The sequence below is a fragment of the Odocoileus virginianus genome, chromosome 4 (genome assembly GCF_023699985.2).
Source record: "Odocoileus virginianus isolate 20LAN1187 ecotype Illinois chromosome 4, Ovbor_1.2, whole genome shotgun sequence".
Classification (NCBI taxonomy): domain Eukaryota; kingdom Metazoa; phylum Chordata; class Mammalia; order Artiodactyla; family Cervidae; genus Odocoileus; species Odocoileus virginianus.
In genome coordinates this window covers 29,401,474-29,421,002 of record NC_069677.1, presented here as the reverse complement: position 1 = coordinate 29,421,002, position 19,529 = coordinate 29,401,474, and the positions used below count along the sequence as shown (strand labels likewise).

General features: G+C 33.3%; 1 protein-coding gene across 2 annotated transcripts in view; it reads left to right on the top strand.

Moving 5' to 3' along the window:
- The window catches only part of MFN1 (mitofusin 1), a 34,099-nt gene extending 14,594 nt beyond the window's left edge, over positions 1-19,505 (top strand). The window contains exons 8-18 of one of the 2 annotated variants that reach the window (XM_020879168.2): positions 1,685-1,838; positions 1,954-2,021; positions 7,247-7,368; positions 8,995-9,121; positions 9,290-9,394; positions 9,687-9,789; positions 9,937-10,166; positions 12,092-12,244; positions 13,115-13,311; positions 15,284-15,418; positions 17,335-19,505. In XM_020879168.2, coding sequence (XP_020734827.2) covers positions 1,685-1,838; positions 1,954-2,021; positions 7,247-7,368; positions 8,995-9,121; positions 9,290-9,394; positions 9,687-9,789; positions 9,937-10,166; positions 12,092-12,244; positions 13,115-13,311; positions 15,284-15,418; positions 17,335-17,413 — 1,473 coding nt within the window. In that variant the 3' untranslated portion in view covers positions 17,414-19,505. The remainder of the gene's footprint in view (positions 1-1,684; positions 1,839-1,953; positions 2,022-7,246; positions 7,369-8,994; positions 9,122-9,289; positions 9,395-9,686; positions 9,790-9,936; positions 10,167-12,091; positions 12,245-13,114; positions 13,312-15,283; positions 15,419-17,334) is intronic. The other variant, XM_070466369.1, reaches the window with a different exon arrangement.
- The last annotated feature ends 24 nt before the right edge of the window (positions 19,506-19,529 follow it).

Below are 19,529 nucleotides of genomic sequence, written 5' to 3'. Positions count from 1 at the left end.
ACAGCTCTTGCCCCCAAGCCAGATTTATCTGACTCATAGTGTCAGTAATGCAGGAATCAGTAATCCATGGGTGTAGACCGAGGAGTAGAATTCCTGGATTATAGGTAAAGAATATGCTGTTTTAATAAATGCAACCCAAGAGTTTTTTGAAGTGCTCATATAAGTTTATATTTCCGTCACCACATTGGGAGTGCCACATCATTTGTATCATTGCCAGTGCTTGGTATTTTTTGCTTTCATTTTAGTCATGCTGGTGGTTTTAGAGACTTTTTAGAAAGGATGAAGAATCTGCCATTTAGTATACAAGTAATATTTAATTTGCTTGATATTTATTATTTTTTTAAGAAAACTTATAGAGAATTCTTTGGCAGTCCAGTGGTTAGGACTCCATGCTTCCATTGCAGGGGACATGGGTTCAATCCTTGGTTAGGGAACTAAGATCCCACAAGCCACATGGCCTGGTCAAAAACAAACAACCAAAAATAACTTTAGAAAATACATTAAAAAAATAAAATTTATACTGTCCCATCACTATTCACATGTTAGATTATTTGCTTTCATTCTTCCCCTGACCCCCCAAATTGAAATTTTGCTTAATATGAAACCTTATATCCTGTTATTAACTCATTTTGTAATCATACTCTTTCAAATCAAGCTCTCATTTAATCACAGAATCAGAAGATAGCACCCACAGATTGTTCTTCTCCATTCCTCTTTAGTTTAATTTTATTAAGTCTTAACATGGAAATCTCTTATCATAGCCATAATGTTAAAGGCTGGTACTAAACCCTCATTAACTTTTAATCCTTATTCTTTATTTAGATACGCAAGTGCTAATCTTAAACTTAATGTCACAGCTCTAATCCATAGCTAATGTATTCTCCCCAATTTTAATTCCCAGTGTTTTTTGGAAGAAAAATATACCATTTATGCTCTGATTTCAAAATAAAACTAACTTCATTATAGCAAATTTATTGTAGCACTTATTTTCTAATTTTAATAGCTTCATTGTAGAAAATTTAGAAAATAAAATCCTAAGGAAGAAATTAAATTGCCACCCATTTTAGTGAGTGTTGCCTGCATGCCATGTATTAATTACATAAATATGCATACACATCATATATCCTTAATACAGAATTAAGAACCTTTCCCTGTGCCATTAAGTACTAGTATTTGTCTAGAATATATTTTTTAATGGTTGTGTAGTATTTGATGGGCCATCAGAATTTTAAATTAAATGTTCAAGGAAGAATCACCAAGTTAAGAGGAAGATTTCCCATCAGCAAGTATCAGACTTCATTTATTAGAATTTTTGGATTTATTTGTTAATTATAAGACAAAACTAACAAAACGTTGTAAAGCAATTATACTCCAATCTTAAAAAAAGTAGTTGAAAAAAATTAAGTTATTAAAAAAAAGTATAAGGCAACTGTTACTACATAGTATAGTAATCAGTTCATTTCAGTTCATCGCTCAGTTGTGTCTGACTCTTTGTGATCCCATGAACTGTAGCACACCAGGCCTACCTGTCCATCACCAACTCCCAGAGTCCACCCAAACCCATGTCCACTGTGTTGGTGATGCCATCCTTAATATCGCTATAAATGGAGTTTAGTATAGACCTGTAAATCATATTTGTTTAGTTATTAGAATTCTTTTAATACCTCCTTTTTTTTTTTGTTAGGTACGCAGACAGCACATGGAAAGATGCCTGCATTTCTTGGTGGAGGAGCTCAGAGTTGTGGATCCTTTCGAAGCACGCAATCGTATCTTTTTTGTTTCTGCAAAGGAAGTTCTTAGTGCTAGAAAGCACAAGGCACAGGGGATGCCAGAAGGTGGTGTGTATTCATTACAGATTTCCTTTTGAAATATAAATATGGATTATAAAAATAGCATGCAAATATCTTATCTTGCTATATACTAGGTTTTAAACTCTTCACCTAAATATTCCAGGTGGGGCACTTGCAGAAGGATTTCAGGCAAGATTACAAGAGTTTCAGAATTTTGAACAAATCTTTGAGGTAGGAATTTTGTGAATGTATTGACTAATATAAAACTGGAGCTTTGGTTGGAAAGTGAGCATCATCTTCTATTTTCATTACCTGTCTTTGTTAATAACCTTTGGTGTTATTTAGTGTAGTTTCTGACAGAACAAGTGAAGCAAGGAAAGTTTGAAGAAAGAAGGTCCCTGCAAAATGGATGATCTGTAAGAACAGAGAATTAAAGATTATAATTTCTTCTTATTCTTTTTTTATGTATTTGTATCTAAATGAGACATTATTTTCTAATATTGTGTTGTGTGATGAATATAATAGTCTATATTCAGTAGTTAAGGACAAGATGAAAGAAATGTAATTGCTGTTGGAATGGGTAATAGAGCAAAATGAAGATCTTTTTTCTTTTGATAGAACATAGTTAATGCCATTTGACAAAAGTTAATTACATTTCTCAATTGTATTGCCACCTGTTAATTCTTCATGTTTTATGCCAAATGTCCTGAACAAAGCAAACAGATGCAAAAATAATTAAGATGCAGGTCCTATACTTTAGGGGAATCTAAGCTACTGAGATGCAGGGATATCTAGTGTGTGTGCCAGTGGAGAGAGAAGATCCTGTTATATTTTGGGATAGGTGTTTTATTCAGAGACCTTAAAACATCCTAGACTGACTGAAAAATACTTTAGCTGTTAATCTTCTTGGCTCTCATTTAGCTCTATCTAGTTGTATTTATTAGATTACATATCTCCTCACCCCCAGATGAACATAAATACTCAGAACTGAAAAAACTTCCATCTGTAATTCTTCCTTTTAAGTAGTAACTATTATAATACTAAGGACATAAATATTGAATGTGCGTGGAAGAATTTTTAAAATTAATCATTTGCTCTCTATCCCCTACTTTTATTTATTTATTTTTTTATCCCCTACTTTTAATTTGGTGAGAAAAAGAAAGACCATTAGGTAGATAAAGACAAAATGTTTTAAGAGCCTACTCTTTGGTCTTTAAGAGCCTACTCTTTGGTAAGGTGTTTCTGATTCTTCAGAGGTCCCTAGAATATCAATAGGTGTTCTGTCAAGTTAAGCTGTGGGATACATGATATCCCAGTTACTTAAAGATCGTTGTTTATATTTTTTCCCTTTTCTTGCACAAGAGAATCAATCCTTTACCCACTCTTACCAGGAACAATCATTTCATCCATGGAAAAAATATTGGGGAGAGTATCTTTTGTTGTTTCTCTCATCTTTTCTTACTTATTGAGCTTTTCTTTCTTTGTGTATATGTGTTTATCATTGATTTCGCCTACCAAATCATGTACTATTCAGTTATACACTCATAGCTCTTTCATACTGGTTCCTGGTACAGCTGTTGCTTTCCCAGAATATCTCCTTGAAGAGGTGGGAATGAGAAGAATAAAAGATGTGCTGCAGAGCGCTGGGTCCCAGACCTGGCTGGTGATGAGAAACACATGAGGCACTTTAGAGACCGCAGGCTCCTGACCTGTCCCAGAGACTTAATCCAGTAGGCCAGGATGGCCTAGGAAGCTCCCAAATGTTTAAAGCTCCCCAAGTGATGGCGATAATCAGAAAGTTGGGGACTATTCTTTCTAAGGTGTTTAGAAGAAACTTGGTATTTCACTTTTTTATTTTAGAAGTTCTTTTGAGAATCGAAAAATTTATGTTTGGAAAAAACTATTTACGAGCAAGAGCTTTTCCAGGAAGTTGTAGAGAACGTTAGGCTTTAGAGTCTGAAATTTTTGTTTAAAGCTATGATAAATATAAAATGAGAATTAGCTAAAAAATGATTTGAATTTACCTAAGGAAATAGTCATATGGACAAACAATTTTGTCTTGATGTCCAAACCTTTTTTTGGTAATTAAATTGACAGCTCTTTTTAACTTTTTGCCAAAGTTCAAATTTGCTACCTTTAAAATTAATTTTGGTAATTTATGATTTCTTATAAATTGATATGTTGCTGAGAATTTATAATTTAGTATAAAATTATTTATTTAAAAATTTTTGTATTCCTTTTCTCTATATACCTATATATAGATATATCATTAGATAAAGTATATAAGAAATATCTATATTTTAATCTTAATTGAGATTTGTCAATGATTTGATTGCTTTTCTTTATCCTCTAAAGATTAATTGGATAATTTGTCAGTTTATAAATAGCATTTTTTGGTTGTTAGTCATTCAGTTCAACTAATGTTTACAGAAAGTTTCTTTTTGCTTTCATTATAAAAGTGGAATGAATTTGTCTGTGAGTGTAGCTTTGGATGTGTTCCATGGCTTTCAGTAACCAAATTTCATTGTTGATTAATTTTTAACTATAGTTTTTGGCATTTCCTACTTAATACAGGAATTATTAAAATTGAGATATTTTGATCCTTCCCATATGACTTTTCTTGATTTTTGTGTGTGTGTTGTGATGACATGTGGCCTTAAATGCCCATTTTCTGTTTTCAGAATTGACTTCTGTTTGTGTGTGTGTAGTCTTACGATTTTTGTGAAAAGAAAAACTGTACCAAGTTCATCATTTTATCAAACAATCTGATCTTTACCATAGACCTCTTGAGATTCATTTGATTTAGAAGAAGCTGAAAGGTATATTGTATCTTGGTGTTCTTTCTTGCACTTCTTCTGTCAGTTTAAAATATTTCCAAGTAACACGTTTGGAGTGGTAAATAGCATGTTATTGGGTATTTGGGATCTTTTGTCAAGGGGACTTGACAGATTTGTTTTATGTTTTAATTACACATAAATATTAATATGTACAAATTTGTAACTATGTATGACTAGTTGTCAGCTGTTTTCTTTAGATGTTAGTAGAAAATCAGAAAATCTTAATTGAAATGTGATTATTGTTTTGCTTCTAAATCTTTAATAAGTTTTCAAGCAGCCTCTGGCATATTCTGATAAGATGAAATTTAAAATATCTGGTGTGGCATTTTAAACTTCACCTAATGAAAGCAGAGTTCCTGATGAAATAAGTCTGGATACTACTGCAGTGACTTCCATGGAGATTCATAAGTATATTAGTGTATACAGGACTCTGAGAAATGGTTCAGTAAAGAAGCTTTATTTAAATTAGCATTCTCTATACTTCATTTGGAATAGAGTATTCCTTTTGTAGTTGACTTTTGATATTTTTCTGATCAGTGGGAACATCAGTGTGGCATACTTTTTAATTAGAAAAAAATTGCCTGTTTTCTTCTTTCCACATATTCACTACTGTATATTTTTGAATCAAGGAGTAACTTATAATAACTTGGAGATTTTTCCTTTTTGTCTAGTCTAGCTCTAATACTGTGCTGTTATCTACAAATTTGGGGTCTTCATTGCTGATATCTAGATCTGCTTCATCGAGGAACATAGAATTTCTTTTAACTTTTTTTCTTTTAAAAATATTCTTATTCTTTTATTATGGTTTTGTAAAGGTTAATTAGGCAATTAATGAGACACTTATTTAAAGTAAAATCAAAGCTTTGTTTTGGTCATTAAAAAATAAGCAGTTGCAGGAACTGTAAAAAAAGAAAAAAAATAAGCAGTTGACTCTTTAAATGTTTGATATTATGTAATTTTTCGTGGTTTTTGCTCTGGCATGTACAAAACAGTAATACTCTTAACTTCCTAACACTAATCTTTTAGAGATTAATGATAATTGAGAAACTTATAAATGAGCTTGATGATGAGCAAAAATGAGACTATGCTTTGAAAAAAGTAGTGGGCTCTGAGTTAAGGAAACTGTTAGCTAAATGAATTATCCTCATGTACCCTGGAGCTAAAGAAATGAATCTGTTTTGTTTTCTACACACTCCAGTATTCTGGCCTGGAGAATTCCATGGACTGTATAGTTCATGGGGTCGCAAAGAGTCGGACATGACTGAGTGACTTTCACTTTCTGTAAAGTGAAGTGAACAAAATAATCATTTAGAGATGTGAAGGCTTAACATAGATTATAAATAGGACATGGACTGAATATATGCTAATGATTTCAAGGTAATGAATAACAGTGCTAGGGTATTGACTGCCTTTAAAACTTGAAAGCTATTTATTTTGATAAAGGATAGTATTACTTTAGGAAGTAATTATCACAGTTTGTACCAGTTTTATATTAAGCTCAAGAAAATAAATTCGTGGAAATATTAGAGAGTTGGAAGGTATATCCTTTTAAAAATTTATTGTAAAAAATAAACATAGTGTCCTACAGAGCATCTGTTGTGCGTATTGATATTGTGACCCAGATGAGTGTTTCTTGATTGTTCAAAGACCAGCTACCTTTTCTCTATAGATGCTTGCAGTTGTTTTCAGATGTTAATGTCAGTATAGAATTAGACTTTCTATGAAGTAAAAGTGAAAGGCCAATTTTAGTTTAATAATTTTGCAGAGATTTAAGTGATGAATCACAGTAAATGTTTTAAAAAACAAGCAGTATGCACACATACTGAAATTGAAACAATTTCACGAAAGAAACATCCATGATCATATGTGATGCATTTTGATGTATTATTCTCTGGGCAAAAAATAGTGGTCATGAAACACTGATTTGTACAACTGTTAGTAAGTTAAGAGCTGCAATTAACTTGAAAGTAAAACATGAGATAATATATCATTCTGACCTGTATGCACACGCTATATTGTCCCATGACAGTAATGGGATTATCTTAGAAATAGCTATAGATGTTTTCTGTAAACAATTTAAAATACTACATTGTGTAGTGTTAAAAGAGTATTTTTCAGTTTGTTCAGGCTTCAGTCTGTAGAAGTTCCTTTATGAATTTTATGTGACATCATTCAACTAATTTTTTTCAATGTATAATTCTGGTTCCATGGCTTAAGAACTTTATGAGGTGATCAATTACAAATTTGAGAAAGATCAAGATAGATGAACTAGAAATAGATTAAAGGTGATCCAAGTAAAATTAGTAATCTAATAGGAAATCTTTTTTAACATTGAAAATAGTATGCTTTTTAATTTGTTTTTGAAGATAGTATAGTCAAAGATCCATTGCACATTACTGTGTAAAATTACACAAAGCTATGAACTTGCTGTTATAGCTTTTTTACTTTTGAATCCTTGACTTTTTTTAACCTTTATAACTTTGAGTTGTATTTGTGTTTCATTTATTTTCTTTCCTTGTGTCTGTTTTGGTTAATATGAACAGCAAGTTTTTGTGTTTAAATTCCTGAAAATGTTTGGATGGAATTACAGTAATGTGTTATGGCTTGGGCCCCTCGCAGGAGTGTATCTCGCAGTCAGCAGTGAAAACAAAGTTTGAACAGCACACTATCAGAGCTAAACAGATACTAGAAACTGTGAAAAACATAATGGATTCAATAAACGTGGCAGCAGCAGAGAAAAGGTATGAATTCATTTACTGCAAAATAAAAATTATTTTTGTGTCAATATAAAAAGACTGATCTAAAATTTTTATTGTTATTGAATACCTTTCACACTAACATCAGTCTGATAGGTTTAGCTGATGCCTACTTGCATGTTTTTTAATGAATATTTGAAACTGTTAAGCATTTTTTTTTTTACAACCTTGAACACATTATTTACATTCTCAGTATACAGTCTCAGTATTCGTGTGTATGAGTTATGATTTTTAAATGTTCAGTGACTTGAAAATATCTTTAAAGCAGTGAAAGAACCATTTCTTCAAGCAGAATTTTTCGAAGTTCAAAACAGGTGACTTTTTTTTTTTACATTCAACCTATCACTCATCTTTTATTTATTCATATGTTGAAACCTTGAAATCACTCTTTTATGCTAGTTGTGGTTTTATGTCAGCTGGTAAACAAGCAAGGTGGTACTACCTGCCAGCCAGAAGGTGAATTTGGTAAGCATTACTCCATATGTCATACTGTAGTACAGTATGTTTATTGTTTATTGTAACAATGAAAACAAATACAGAAACCAGCACTATTCAAAGAAAAGGGTAGTTCTCACAGACTTCGTACACTTGAAAAAAAGATCCAGATGTTATTAGATGTTACAGGCATAATGATGTTAAGCCTCAACTGAACCTTTAAATGCACTTAAGCCAATCAGTGGAAAGATATAAAGCATCTAAGATTAAATCCAAGGCGATGTAAAATTGGTAATTTTAAATGTATTCGATCTTGCTGAGAAGAAAACTCCACTCATATCTAGGTCTGTTGCCTAATTTTGGCATTTTTGTAGGATGCAATATGTATAAAATTAGAGACTTTGCAGCGTATTAAACACAAGGGTCAGAACCCAGAGTCTGATCGCTGGCCTTGTCACAGTGTTTCTGTATGTTGGGCTCAGTTGCTATATTACGGTAGCCAAAGTAAGTATTGGTCCATTGGATTGACCTTAATTTCTATAAAAATACAAACATTGAAATAAACCTGGCACCAAAAAAAAGATGTGAATTGAGGACGGTAACTCTTTTAGCTAAAGATATTAAAAAAAATATCTCAGGCTTTTGTTTTCCGATACCATCTAAGGGTTAACAAAGTTAGCAGATAGTAAATATTATAGACTTTGTGGGCCATGCTGTCTGTCTTGCAGCTCTCAGTTCTGCAGTTTTAGAGCAAAAGCAGCCAATTACACCTAATAGGTACATGAATGCATGTGACTGTATTCCAAGGAAACTAACAAAAACTAGCAGCTGGCTGGATTGAGCTTGCAGGGAGCTTTATTAAGTAGGCTCAATAATGAGTTAGTTCTATTTTGAATATTTGTATCTGTGAAATGGGTGGAGATTTAGAATCCTTATTAATCCTTTGTGGGATTCAGGTGCCCATAGGAGCAGAGAGATAGCAGTTTCTATCCAGTCATCTGTAAGACATTTTATGAGTGAAATGTTATTTGAATTCCTTTTAGATGTTGAAATACAAGGTGGTTTTTTTTTCTTACATCACACTAACAGATGGTTCAATATATAAGTGAGTGTCTCCTTAATTTCTTTAGGACTTAAATGTATCCTGAATATTAATTACTCTTCATACTATAATAGGGTTTATTCAATAGAAGAGAGGGAAGACCAAATTGATAGACTGGACTTTATCCGAAACCAGATGAACCTTTTAACACTGGATGTTAAAAAAAAAATCAGGGAGGTTACAGAGGAGGTTGCAAATAAGGTGGGTAACGTTAGCTTTGTGATAATATCTGGGAATGAAAATACTTTTGGTAGTGCTAAAAATATTATCCATCTGTTACTTTAAAAGAATATCAAGTTTTTTCAATTTGATTTTTTTGAGTAGTCAGTCATCTTTAAATTTTCTAATTCTGATTTTTTGTATTTCCAGGTTTCATGTGCGATGACAGATGAAATTTGTCGACTCTCTGTTTTGGTTGATGAATTTTGTTCTGAGTTTCATCCTACTCCAAGTGTATTGAAAGTATATAAAAATGTAAGTTAAATTGTAGTTAAATGTTACTCAGATACAGTTTACTTGTCTTACCGAGTCTTAGTCCTCAGTGACTTGACCATTTTAGTGTCTTCATGGCAATCAGTACAGGATTAAACTGTTAGCTCTCCTGTGCATTCTTATAATAAATGTAAATTATAAAATACACAAGAAAATTATCCACTTCAAAAGAATAAAATCATTTTAGTGTTTACTACTTTTTTAGCATTTTTATAAAGTCTGTATATGTCCTAGAGAAGAAAATAATGTGGGCACTTATTACCATTGTTAACAGGAGTTAAATAAGCACATAGAAGATGGAATGGGAAGAAATTTGGCTGATCGGTGCACCAATGAAGTCAACGCTTCAATGCTTCAATCCCAGCAAGAAATTATTGGTAATATTTATGTCTGCAAGTTCATATGTAATTTTTTCTTTTTTTTCAGTAATAAAAGATTTATTATAATATCTTTTAGATATCTTATAAAATGTAAAACATTATTTACTGTTGTTAACCAAAGTATCATAATTTGGTTCTTTCTAGAAAATCTGAAGCCATTACTTCCAGCTGGTATTCAGAATAAACTGCATACACTGGTTCCTTGCAAGAAATTTGATCTTAGCTATGACCTAAATTGCCACAAGTTATGTTCAGATTTTCAAGAGGATATTGTATTTCGTTTTTCTCTGGGCTGGTCTTCTCTTGTCCATCGTTTCTTGGGCCCTACAAATGCTCAGCGGGTGCTTCTAGGATTATCAGAGCCTATCTTTCAGGTATCTATCTATATATGTATATTTTTTTTTCTTTTTGGTAGGCTTTTTAAAAAATTTTCTATTTGAGTAGGCTTTTTTTTTTCCATTTATTTTTATTAGTTGGAGGCTAATTACTTTATAGTATTATAGTGGGTTTTGTCATACATTGACATGAATCAGCCATGGCGTTACATGTATTCCCCATCCTGATCTCCCCTCCCACCTCCCCCTTGAGTAGGCTTTTTATTAGGTGGTTATTATTATACTGTACAGGTATGTATCTGATTCTACCCGTTGAGAGTCTCTTTTTATTTCATTTGTGTGATTTTCTCTATAGAACTAGCTGTGTCAGCTTTGCTTATTTGTAGGTAATATTTATGATATAGAGCCATTTCAGAATTAGGTATACTACTATGTTTAAGGGAAAGCCAATCCCCAAATTTTCATTCAGTACTGTTGTAGGTTACTCTGCATTCACTTTTGACACTCTATTTTGTAAATTTTCTAATCTTAATCATTTAAAAAAACTTTTTTGAATTTATCAACTCAGTAATTTTTCAAGAAACTTACAGGGTTTTAAAACCATTGCCACAATCCTCTTTTAGAACATTTGTCACCCCCAAGGATATGCTTGTGCCCCATTTGCAGTCAGGCTTCATTTCCACCTCTAGCCCTACTGCTAGTCAGGTTTCTCTAGCTATTATTTTTGCTCTCCCTGGACATTTCCTATCAATGGAATCATACAAAATGTGACTGGCTACTTTCACTTAGCCTAATGTTTTCAAGGTTTGTCATCATACTATATGAGTGTTGTAGCATGTATCAGTATTCAGCATTTCTTTTGTATTGCTGAATAGTATTCCACCATGGCTGTCACACATTTTATTTATCCATTCATCAATTGATGGACATTTGAGTTGCTTGTACTTTTTGGCTATTATGAATACTGGTGTTATAAATACCCATATACTGTTTTTATGTGGGCATGTGTTTTCATTTCTCTTGAGTATTTAGGAATGAAATTGCTGGGCCATATGGTAACTCTATGTTTAACTTTCTGAGGAACTGCCAAACTGTTTTCCAAAGCAGATGTACCATTTTACATTGCCACCAGCAACGTATTAACATTCTGTTTCTCCACATTCTAATCAAGGCTTTTTTTTTGGCAGATACAAAGTTGTATCTCATTGTATTGATAGTTTCGATTTGTGTTTCCCTAATGACTGATGATTTTGAACATCGTGTCATATGCTTATTCTTGTATTTCATTTTCTAACATGTCTATTCAAATTTTTTGCTCATTTTTAAATTAGGTTATTTGGCTTCTCACTGACTTTTAAGAGTCCTTTACATATATTCCAGATAAAAGTCTTTATCAGATACATGATTTCAAAATATTTATGTTTTTCTAGTCTGTAACTTGCCTTTTAATTTTCTTATGGTATGTTTTAAAGTGTAAAGGTTTTAATTTTGATTTTATTATACTTTCATTATTTATTTATTTATTTATTATTTTTGGCTACATGGCTTGTGGGATCTTAGTTCCCTGACCAGAGATTGAACCCAAGCCCTTGGTAGTGAAAGTGTTAAGTCCTAACTACTGGACCACAAGGAAATTCTCAAGGTTTTAATTTTGAAACCCAGTATTTTTTTGAAAGATTGTGTTTTTGGTGTGAAAAAAATTTTATATGCAGTTTTAATTTCTCTTGAGACTTGAGGGCCTATTGTTATAGATAGACTCATTGTATGTTATAAAAATCTGTCCTTTATCGTTTCAGACCATTTTTATTTTCTTCATGTACTTATGGTAAACTCATTAATTGGAGTCATTATTTTTGTAGTTTTACTGCTGTAATTTTAAAAGAGAATATAATAGAATTTTGTAAATGACTATTCCATGTATAGTTGTTTAATTGACTTAATTCTTTACCCCTCAACCTTATCAGCTCCCCAGATCTTTAGCTTCCACTCCCACTGCTCCTTCCAACCCAGCAACGCCAGATAATGCATCACAGGAAGAACTCATGGTTACCCTAATAACAACATTAGCCTCTCTCACATCTAGAACGTCTATGGGCATCATTGTTGTTGGAGGAGTGGTAAGAAACAGTACCTTTTTTTTTTTAGAAACAGTATTTTTTGGTGTAATTAAAATTGAAATTTTTGCAAAGCTACCTGCTAAATCAGGAAAAGAAAGGTATATTTCTGTTTCCAGGTTCAAAGTGATTGTTACACACACACACACACACACAGACGTGTAGCTTTTTTCAGATTCTTTTATAGGTTATTATATCGAGTATAGTTCTCTGTGCTATAAGTAGGTACTTGTTGGCTACTTTTTTTTGGCCTCACTCCGTGGTATGTGGGATCATAGTCCTGTGTTTGTGTGTGTGCACCTAGTCACATCTGCCTCTGCAACCACATGAAGAACCACAGGGTTCCTCTATCTGTGGAATTTTCCAGGCAAAAATACTGGGATGGTTGCCATTTTCTACACCAGGGATTCTTCCTGACCCAGGGATCAAACATGTGTCTCCTGCATTGGCAGGCAGATTCTTTTACCACTGCACACCTGGGGAGTCCCCATCATTCCTTGACCAGGGATCAAACCCATACCGCCCTGCAGTGGAAGTACAGAACCTTAACCACTTGACTGCCAGGGAAGTCTATTGTATATATAGTTTGTTTTTTTAAACTTTTTGACCTAAAAAAATTAACCTCCCTTTTTGAGATACATTAAGTCAACTTACCAAATACTTGGCAGGTTATAAAAGTTCTTGCCTGCTATTTCTGTGCTGCTCCTTTTTCAGCAAGTTTGTATTTTCTTATAGAGTAGGAAGATACATTTTAAAAAATGGATCTAACTCAAGGATCTGTATGGAGCCAGTGCAGTTTCTAAAATGCCTTTTAATACAGTCTCCCTAGTAGTGTCTTTCTTTCTTAAAGTAAGCTGTGAATTTATCTTACAGGTTTGGAAAACTGTAGGTTGGAAACTCATATCTGTTTCATTAAGTATGTATGGAGCTTTGTATCTATATGAAAGGCTCACTTGGACCACCCGTGCCAAGGAGAGAGCCTTTAAACAGCAGTTTGTGAATTATGCAACTGAAAAACTGCAAATGATCGTTAGCTTCACAAGCGCGAACTGCAGCCATCAAGTACAACAGTAAGTTGAAAGATTCATCTATATTTTTGTTTTAAAGCTTTACTGAAGTATGACATGCATGCAGAAATGCACGAATAAGAGTACAACTCAAAGAATTAGCACAACATGGACATATTTTATAATTGCCACCAAAATGGAAAAAATAGAATAATCAAACAGTGGGCTCAAAATAAATGCGTGGTAGTTGATGTAATTTGTTTTGACTATTACAGCCCAGATTTATAGGCATGATTTTTTTTAAAAATTCAAGAGAATTTTATTATAATAATAAATAGCTGGGTCTGCTGAGTGTCTTTTATGTATACACTCAAGTACCATACACTCAAATATTTATTGTTAATTTAGTAAAAATACATAGGACCCCAGTCAAATCGATGCGTAATATTCTGCATTAGGGTGCTACTGACAGCTGAGTTTTCTGAGCTAAAGATAATTGCAATTTAGTAGAAAAAGCAACATGTACATAATTATATAAAAAAAAAAGATGAAAAATGATAGGTAATGAGAGCTTCATAATGTGAGACTCTAGAATCTTAAAGCATAAAGGACAGTGGGTCAGTAAAGGTTTCCTGGAGGAGAGGTAGCCTGATGAGATTTGAATGTGCAGAATAGAAAGAGGGAGACAGAGAAAAGAGCCCAAACTAAAAGCAAGAAGTTGGGGAGAAAAGGAATGTGTTCAGAAACATGAGACAATTTCAGTGTGGCAGATGTGTATGTAAGAGGGGTCCATTGGAGTGTAAGCCTAACAATAGGACAGGTTTGGATAATCAGGAATCTTGGGAGTAGCATCATTAACATTAAGCTCTAGAACAGATAACTTGGCAGTGGTATAGTGTGTTAAGTGGTTTAGACTCAGGAGACAAAAACTGCCAGAAGATTAAACTGTTTCAAACACAAGATCAGAGCCTGTACTAACCTATTTAGAGCTGTAGGGAATGGAAACAACGAGGTCACAGAATTGAGACCACTGATTTAGTCCATTTATTTCCCAAATATTTATTGAGCTCCTATTTTATTTAATGGTGTTAATTTTGATTTCTTTATATTAGAGGATGATGTAGACCTCCAAAAGAAATCAGTCATGGTTCACATTTCATAAAAACAGAATGAAGCTTTCCATTCATCATCATCAAACATTTATTAATCACCTACCATGTGACAATAACTATAGCTAGAAGTTATGGTAAATTAAAAGTTAAAGATAACTTGTGTTCTCTCTTACATGACTTTACACTTTAACAGAGGCAACTTCAAATAATTATTCCAGTTAAAATAATACTAGCCAAATATTAATGTAGTGAAATGTTAAAATAGATGCTTCATTTGTCTAATCTTGGTATTTGGTCAGATGAGGAGAGATGGGAGAGGGAAAGGACCATGGGAAAGATGAAGATGGGCAAGAGAATAGTTGCAGAGAAAAACCAGTCAGTCAGTCAAAGTCCAGTGGTCCACACCTGCTAGGCATGCTCCCAATAGCAAACACACAATATTTGCCAAAGTTAACATGTTAACTAGCACACAAATACACCCGTTAACTCTAGAAATATAGTAAAATGTTGCTATAAAGTATTTTTGACTAAGTCACAGAAGGTCATGAAATTTCCTTTCCTGTTTCCAGTAATTTATTCTTATAGGTAGGGGATGAGAGTAAGGCTTATTATGCTTCTGAAGAAATATACCCAACCTTTGCCTTTTTATAGCTTATTCACATTCACAACAAAATGGCAGAGTAGTTATTACCTGTTGAGCATTTGTCTTGAGGCCAGATGAAATCAAGCCTACAGTCATATTAAGCTTACAAGTACCATACACTCTACCCTCCCTCATACCATTCTTAGCAATGTTCTTTGATATCTTATGTCTTAGGGATTTTTTAACCTTGTGATCTTTTTTTAATGTTAGCTTTAGATTAAAGCTTATTCATTTTAAAAAGACATTCATGACTGCTGATAAAATTGTTTTTTATTTTAAGGGAGATGGCAACCACCTTTGCTCGCCTGTGCCAACAAGTTGATATTACACAAAAACATCTAGAAGAAGAAATTGCTAGATTATCCAAAGAAATAGATCAATTGGAGAAAATACAAAACAGTTCAAAGCTCTTAAGGTATTTGAACTTTTTCTTCTCAATAATATGAACATTTACTGGTCTCATTACCAGAATACAATTATGTAAAATTGCTAGCAAATTTATGTTAAAAAATTTGGCTTTCTGCATTGGCTTAATTATAATTTTCCATATTTAATTCCATGTTTTATAATTTCAGTGAAAATTAATTTCAACAGCAAAAAAATATGAATTTAAAGGGATTTTTTAGATCCAGACTTAGAGCCCTATGTTAAGCTATATTTGTCCTTTTTTAGAGCAGTTCTGTTATTAAAATTATGAGTTTTCTGTCCTATATATCTAAAATTCATAATTTTTCTTCTCAGTGGGGACTCTTAGGTATACTTAAATTTGAAGCAGCAGAAGTAAACAAGATATCCTAATATAAAGTGGAATTATGGTTTAATATGATTGGCCATGGATTCTTTGGACCCTAAATAAATTCTGCTTTGGGGAGTCAAGACCAGAAGTATTAGCACAAAGTCTATACTTGTTGACAGTTCTTAATTTGCTATGCATTAGCTCACTCAACTGCAAGTCTGGGAGACTCACTAAGCATCATTTCATTTCTGCTGCTACTTACCAGGGCACATGCTCCATAAAGCTGCCTGTATAAAAACAGTTTGCAATATTTGCAAATTGGAGAGACTGTCCTTGTGACCTGAATTGTAGAACACAAAGATCTGTCCATGGTATCTTAGTCTGATCAGCAGTTACATTCTCATCGCGTTTCTGTTTCAGAGTCTCTGAAAACATGACTACTTGTGACTTAGACCCCAATATCCTTACAGACAGGCAGACACACACACACACACACACACAGAATCTGTCCTGCATGGTATTTCAGTATGATCACCAGTCACATTCTCATTGAGTTTCTGTTCCAGAGTTTCTGAAAACGTGACTGCCTGTGACTTAGACCCCAGCATCCTTTCTCACACATACACACCACCCCCCACCTGAGTGAATTTTGTGTGTCCCATTGCTCCTAAGTTAGATCATCCCAAATACAGCCTTTCAAATTTGGTGAAACAGTATCCAATAGAAAAAATTTTTAACTGAGGTAGGTTTTTATTTTTTCATCTTGCTATAGTTAAAAAAAATAAATAACTGATAGATTATTGGTATTTATATATCTCAGGAGCATTTACTAAAGAAATATACAGTGGAGTTCACATGCACATTTAAATTATATGGCCTTGACAATATCCACTTAGCAACATACATAACAAGACCAAGAAGGAGAGAGAGACTCATTTACGTGTGTGTGTGCACTGTGGCACATTATGAGAGTGGAGACACAGACCTGCTTTCCCTCTTTTTACGGGCATTTGGTTTCTTTATATACAATTTTTTTAATATTAAAAAATAAAAATAAAAAATATATATTTTTGGCAACTATGGTCCTTTGACATCTGCCAGCTACTGTATGTATACATAAAATCATTTATTCTATGTTTTATACTTAAAGGGAATTCAGGAACAATTGTCTTAATGTGACTTAGGATATAATTTACTTGTAAGGTGGTGTGACTCCACTGTCTCTTAAGCTTTTCGTTTTTTTTTTTTTCAATTTTTCAATTTGTTTTTTAATTGAAGGATAATTGGTTTACAGAATTTTGTTGGTTTCTGTCAAGCCTCAACATGAATCAGCCATAGGTATACATATGCATAGGCTTTTCATTCTTGTTAAAGATTTTATCTCAGTATATCTTTCCTGGCCAGTGGAGTCTGTGTTTATTACAAAGTTATAGTAGCATATATAGTAAATGCTTTTAAGAGTGGATCTGAATTCAGATAAATGTAGCAACAGCTGACTAGTGATTTTTTTTTTTTCCAAGATTTGGATGGGATGCATTTTTTTTCTCATTGACCTTTATGATAATTACATTGGTGTTTCTTTTTTTTTTAATTAGAAATAAAGCTGTTCAACTTGAAAACCAGCTGGAGAATTTTACTAAGCGGTTTCTACATTCAAGCAGTGAAGAATCTTAACAATAGAGATTGCTTTGGTGATCATCGTAGGAGAAAATGGAGTTTGGAAGATCTGGATGGTTATTTTTATGAAGTGATTTTAAGTATGAATTATACTAACTATACCTAAATAGCAAATCCTTGAGTAGATCTTGGTATTGATCTATCTTAGGGTGTTTGCACTTCTGAAGAGTGTTATGGTGTCTCTTTAATTTGGGGTAAAGAAAAATTCTTTGATATGTGAAAATGATGAATTAGTTTAAAGCAAAAGAAACAACTCTGTGACCCCTGAGGGGTGGGGCCTTGCTCTTAATTAGGGCTCTCTTTGTTTTTGATTCTGAAAAACTCTGCTTCCTGGCATCCAGGAGTTAGAGAATGCTCCTTTCATCTTCTTTCTCAAAACTAATTTTTGATGCTGACTTTAATGGGACTAATCAGATTTTTGTTTTATAAACTGTATTGCTGTAACCACAAAGGAGTGTGGAATGTTCTTGAGTGTATTATTTATGCAGGTTACAATCACTTTTGCCATCCTGACAGGTATGTAAACCACTAATAATTAATGCTGTTTTTACTCCCTTTTATTCCCATTGAAACTGATGTAAAGCAGTGTATAGGTTTTGTTATTAGAAAGAAAGTCCTTTATGAAAGTATTTGGGTCTAAATAGTCTGCTCATGTTTCTCAAGAAACACATTTAGCCTCAGCTGTGATTCCAGTAAGGAAAGCTTTCTGTTTTGAGAGTTAAGTTTGAAGTGATAAAAATAGCCAAAGAGATGAGAGATCTGAATTTTGGGTGGTTACAGTAAAAAATGCTGTTCTTTGGAAGGTATTTGCCAAGGATACTGCTGGGTTGTCCCCCACGGTGACTTTTATGTTTATTTAATTGTATGAATTTGACAGGGCACGGTTAAAATTTTTATTTTTTACCTTAATGAAAATGTTTATGAGTTAAAACATTGTGTTTGTTTCTGTGTTTAAAAAAAAAATAATAGAAACTTATATGGAAACATTAAAAACTGGTCTAAGGCTTTGCTATGCAAAAAGTTTTGAGGAGCACTGAATCAACATCAGCAGGCGCATGTTAGGAATGCACAATCCCAGAAGACACAGCGCATTTGGCTGGTAGAGTTGATGCTGCTCTTCCACAGGAGGGATAATGTTGCAGGCTTTTTTCTTCTTTTAATACTCAGTACTTTTTCTGTATGTTTAAGTCTCTTGGATGCTATTCAGTCTTTTCACAACAGGTGCAACACCTTTTCTGGTTATTTTAAGGAAGGAAAAAATAACATTATTTAGGCCATAGAAGCCTTTAATGTTTGTTTATGCAAATCAGATACTAGAATGCAATTCAAATCCAGATATTCATTTATAGCTAATATTGTGGCTTTATAACCAAAAGATTATACAAGTCACCAAGAAGTGGGACTAAGTAACAACTGCAACAGAAAAAACTGATGTTTAAGACTGTGTACTGCTAATTAAGGCTACGAGTTGAAGGCCTTAATCTTTATACACAAGTACTTGAACTTCTGAAATAGTATAGTGGTTTGGTATTACCCCATGAGTGCTAAGTACAGTGGTTCTCACAGTTCAGTCCCTCAATCAACAGTATCACAAGTGAAGTTGTAAGAATTACATTCTCAGGGCTCATCCCAGACCTGCTGAATCAAATACTAGGTTTGGGGACCAGCAGTTTCTGGTTTAACAAGCCCTCAAGGTGATCCTGATGCATGCCAAAATTTGGGAACTGTGGAGTAGTGGTTCTGCTATAGTAAGTTTATACTAAATTTTCCATCAGTAGCTTGAATCCAGTTCTGCCTGATCAAGTTTGAAAATACGTGAATGTTGGAAGTGGGACACTAAAATAATAAAGCCCACCTTTATGCTTGGGGTAAGTGCACCTATGACCAAGCCCATGAATGATAAAGAATTGTGACTTATGGCTGATGTTCAAAGTTACTGCACATTCACTTGTCTACTATGTGTTTGCAGGATTATTTATAAACTTTGTATAACCTTCAGCTTTTTACAAACCTAGACTTTTTATAATATGCAAGGTGGAAATAAAACTTGTTTGCCTGAAAGTTGATAAATAGAACATTTATACTGGCATTTAGTGAGTTTTAATCTTTTATT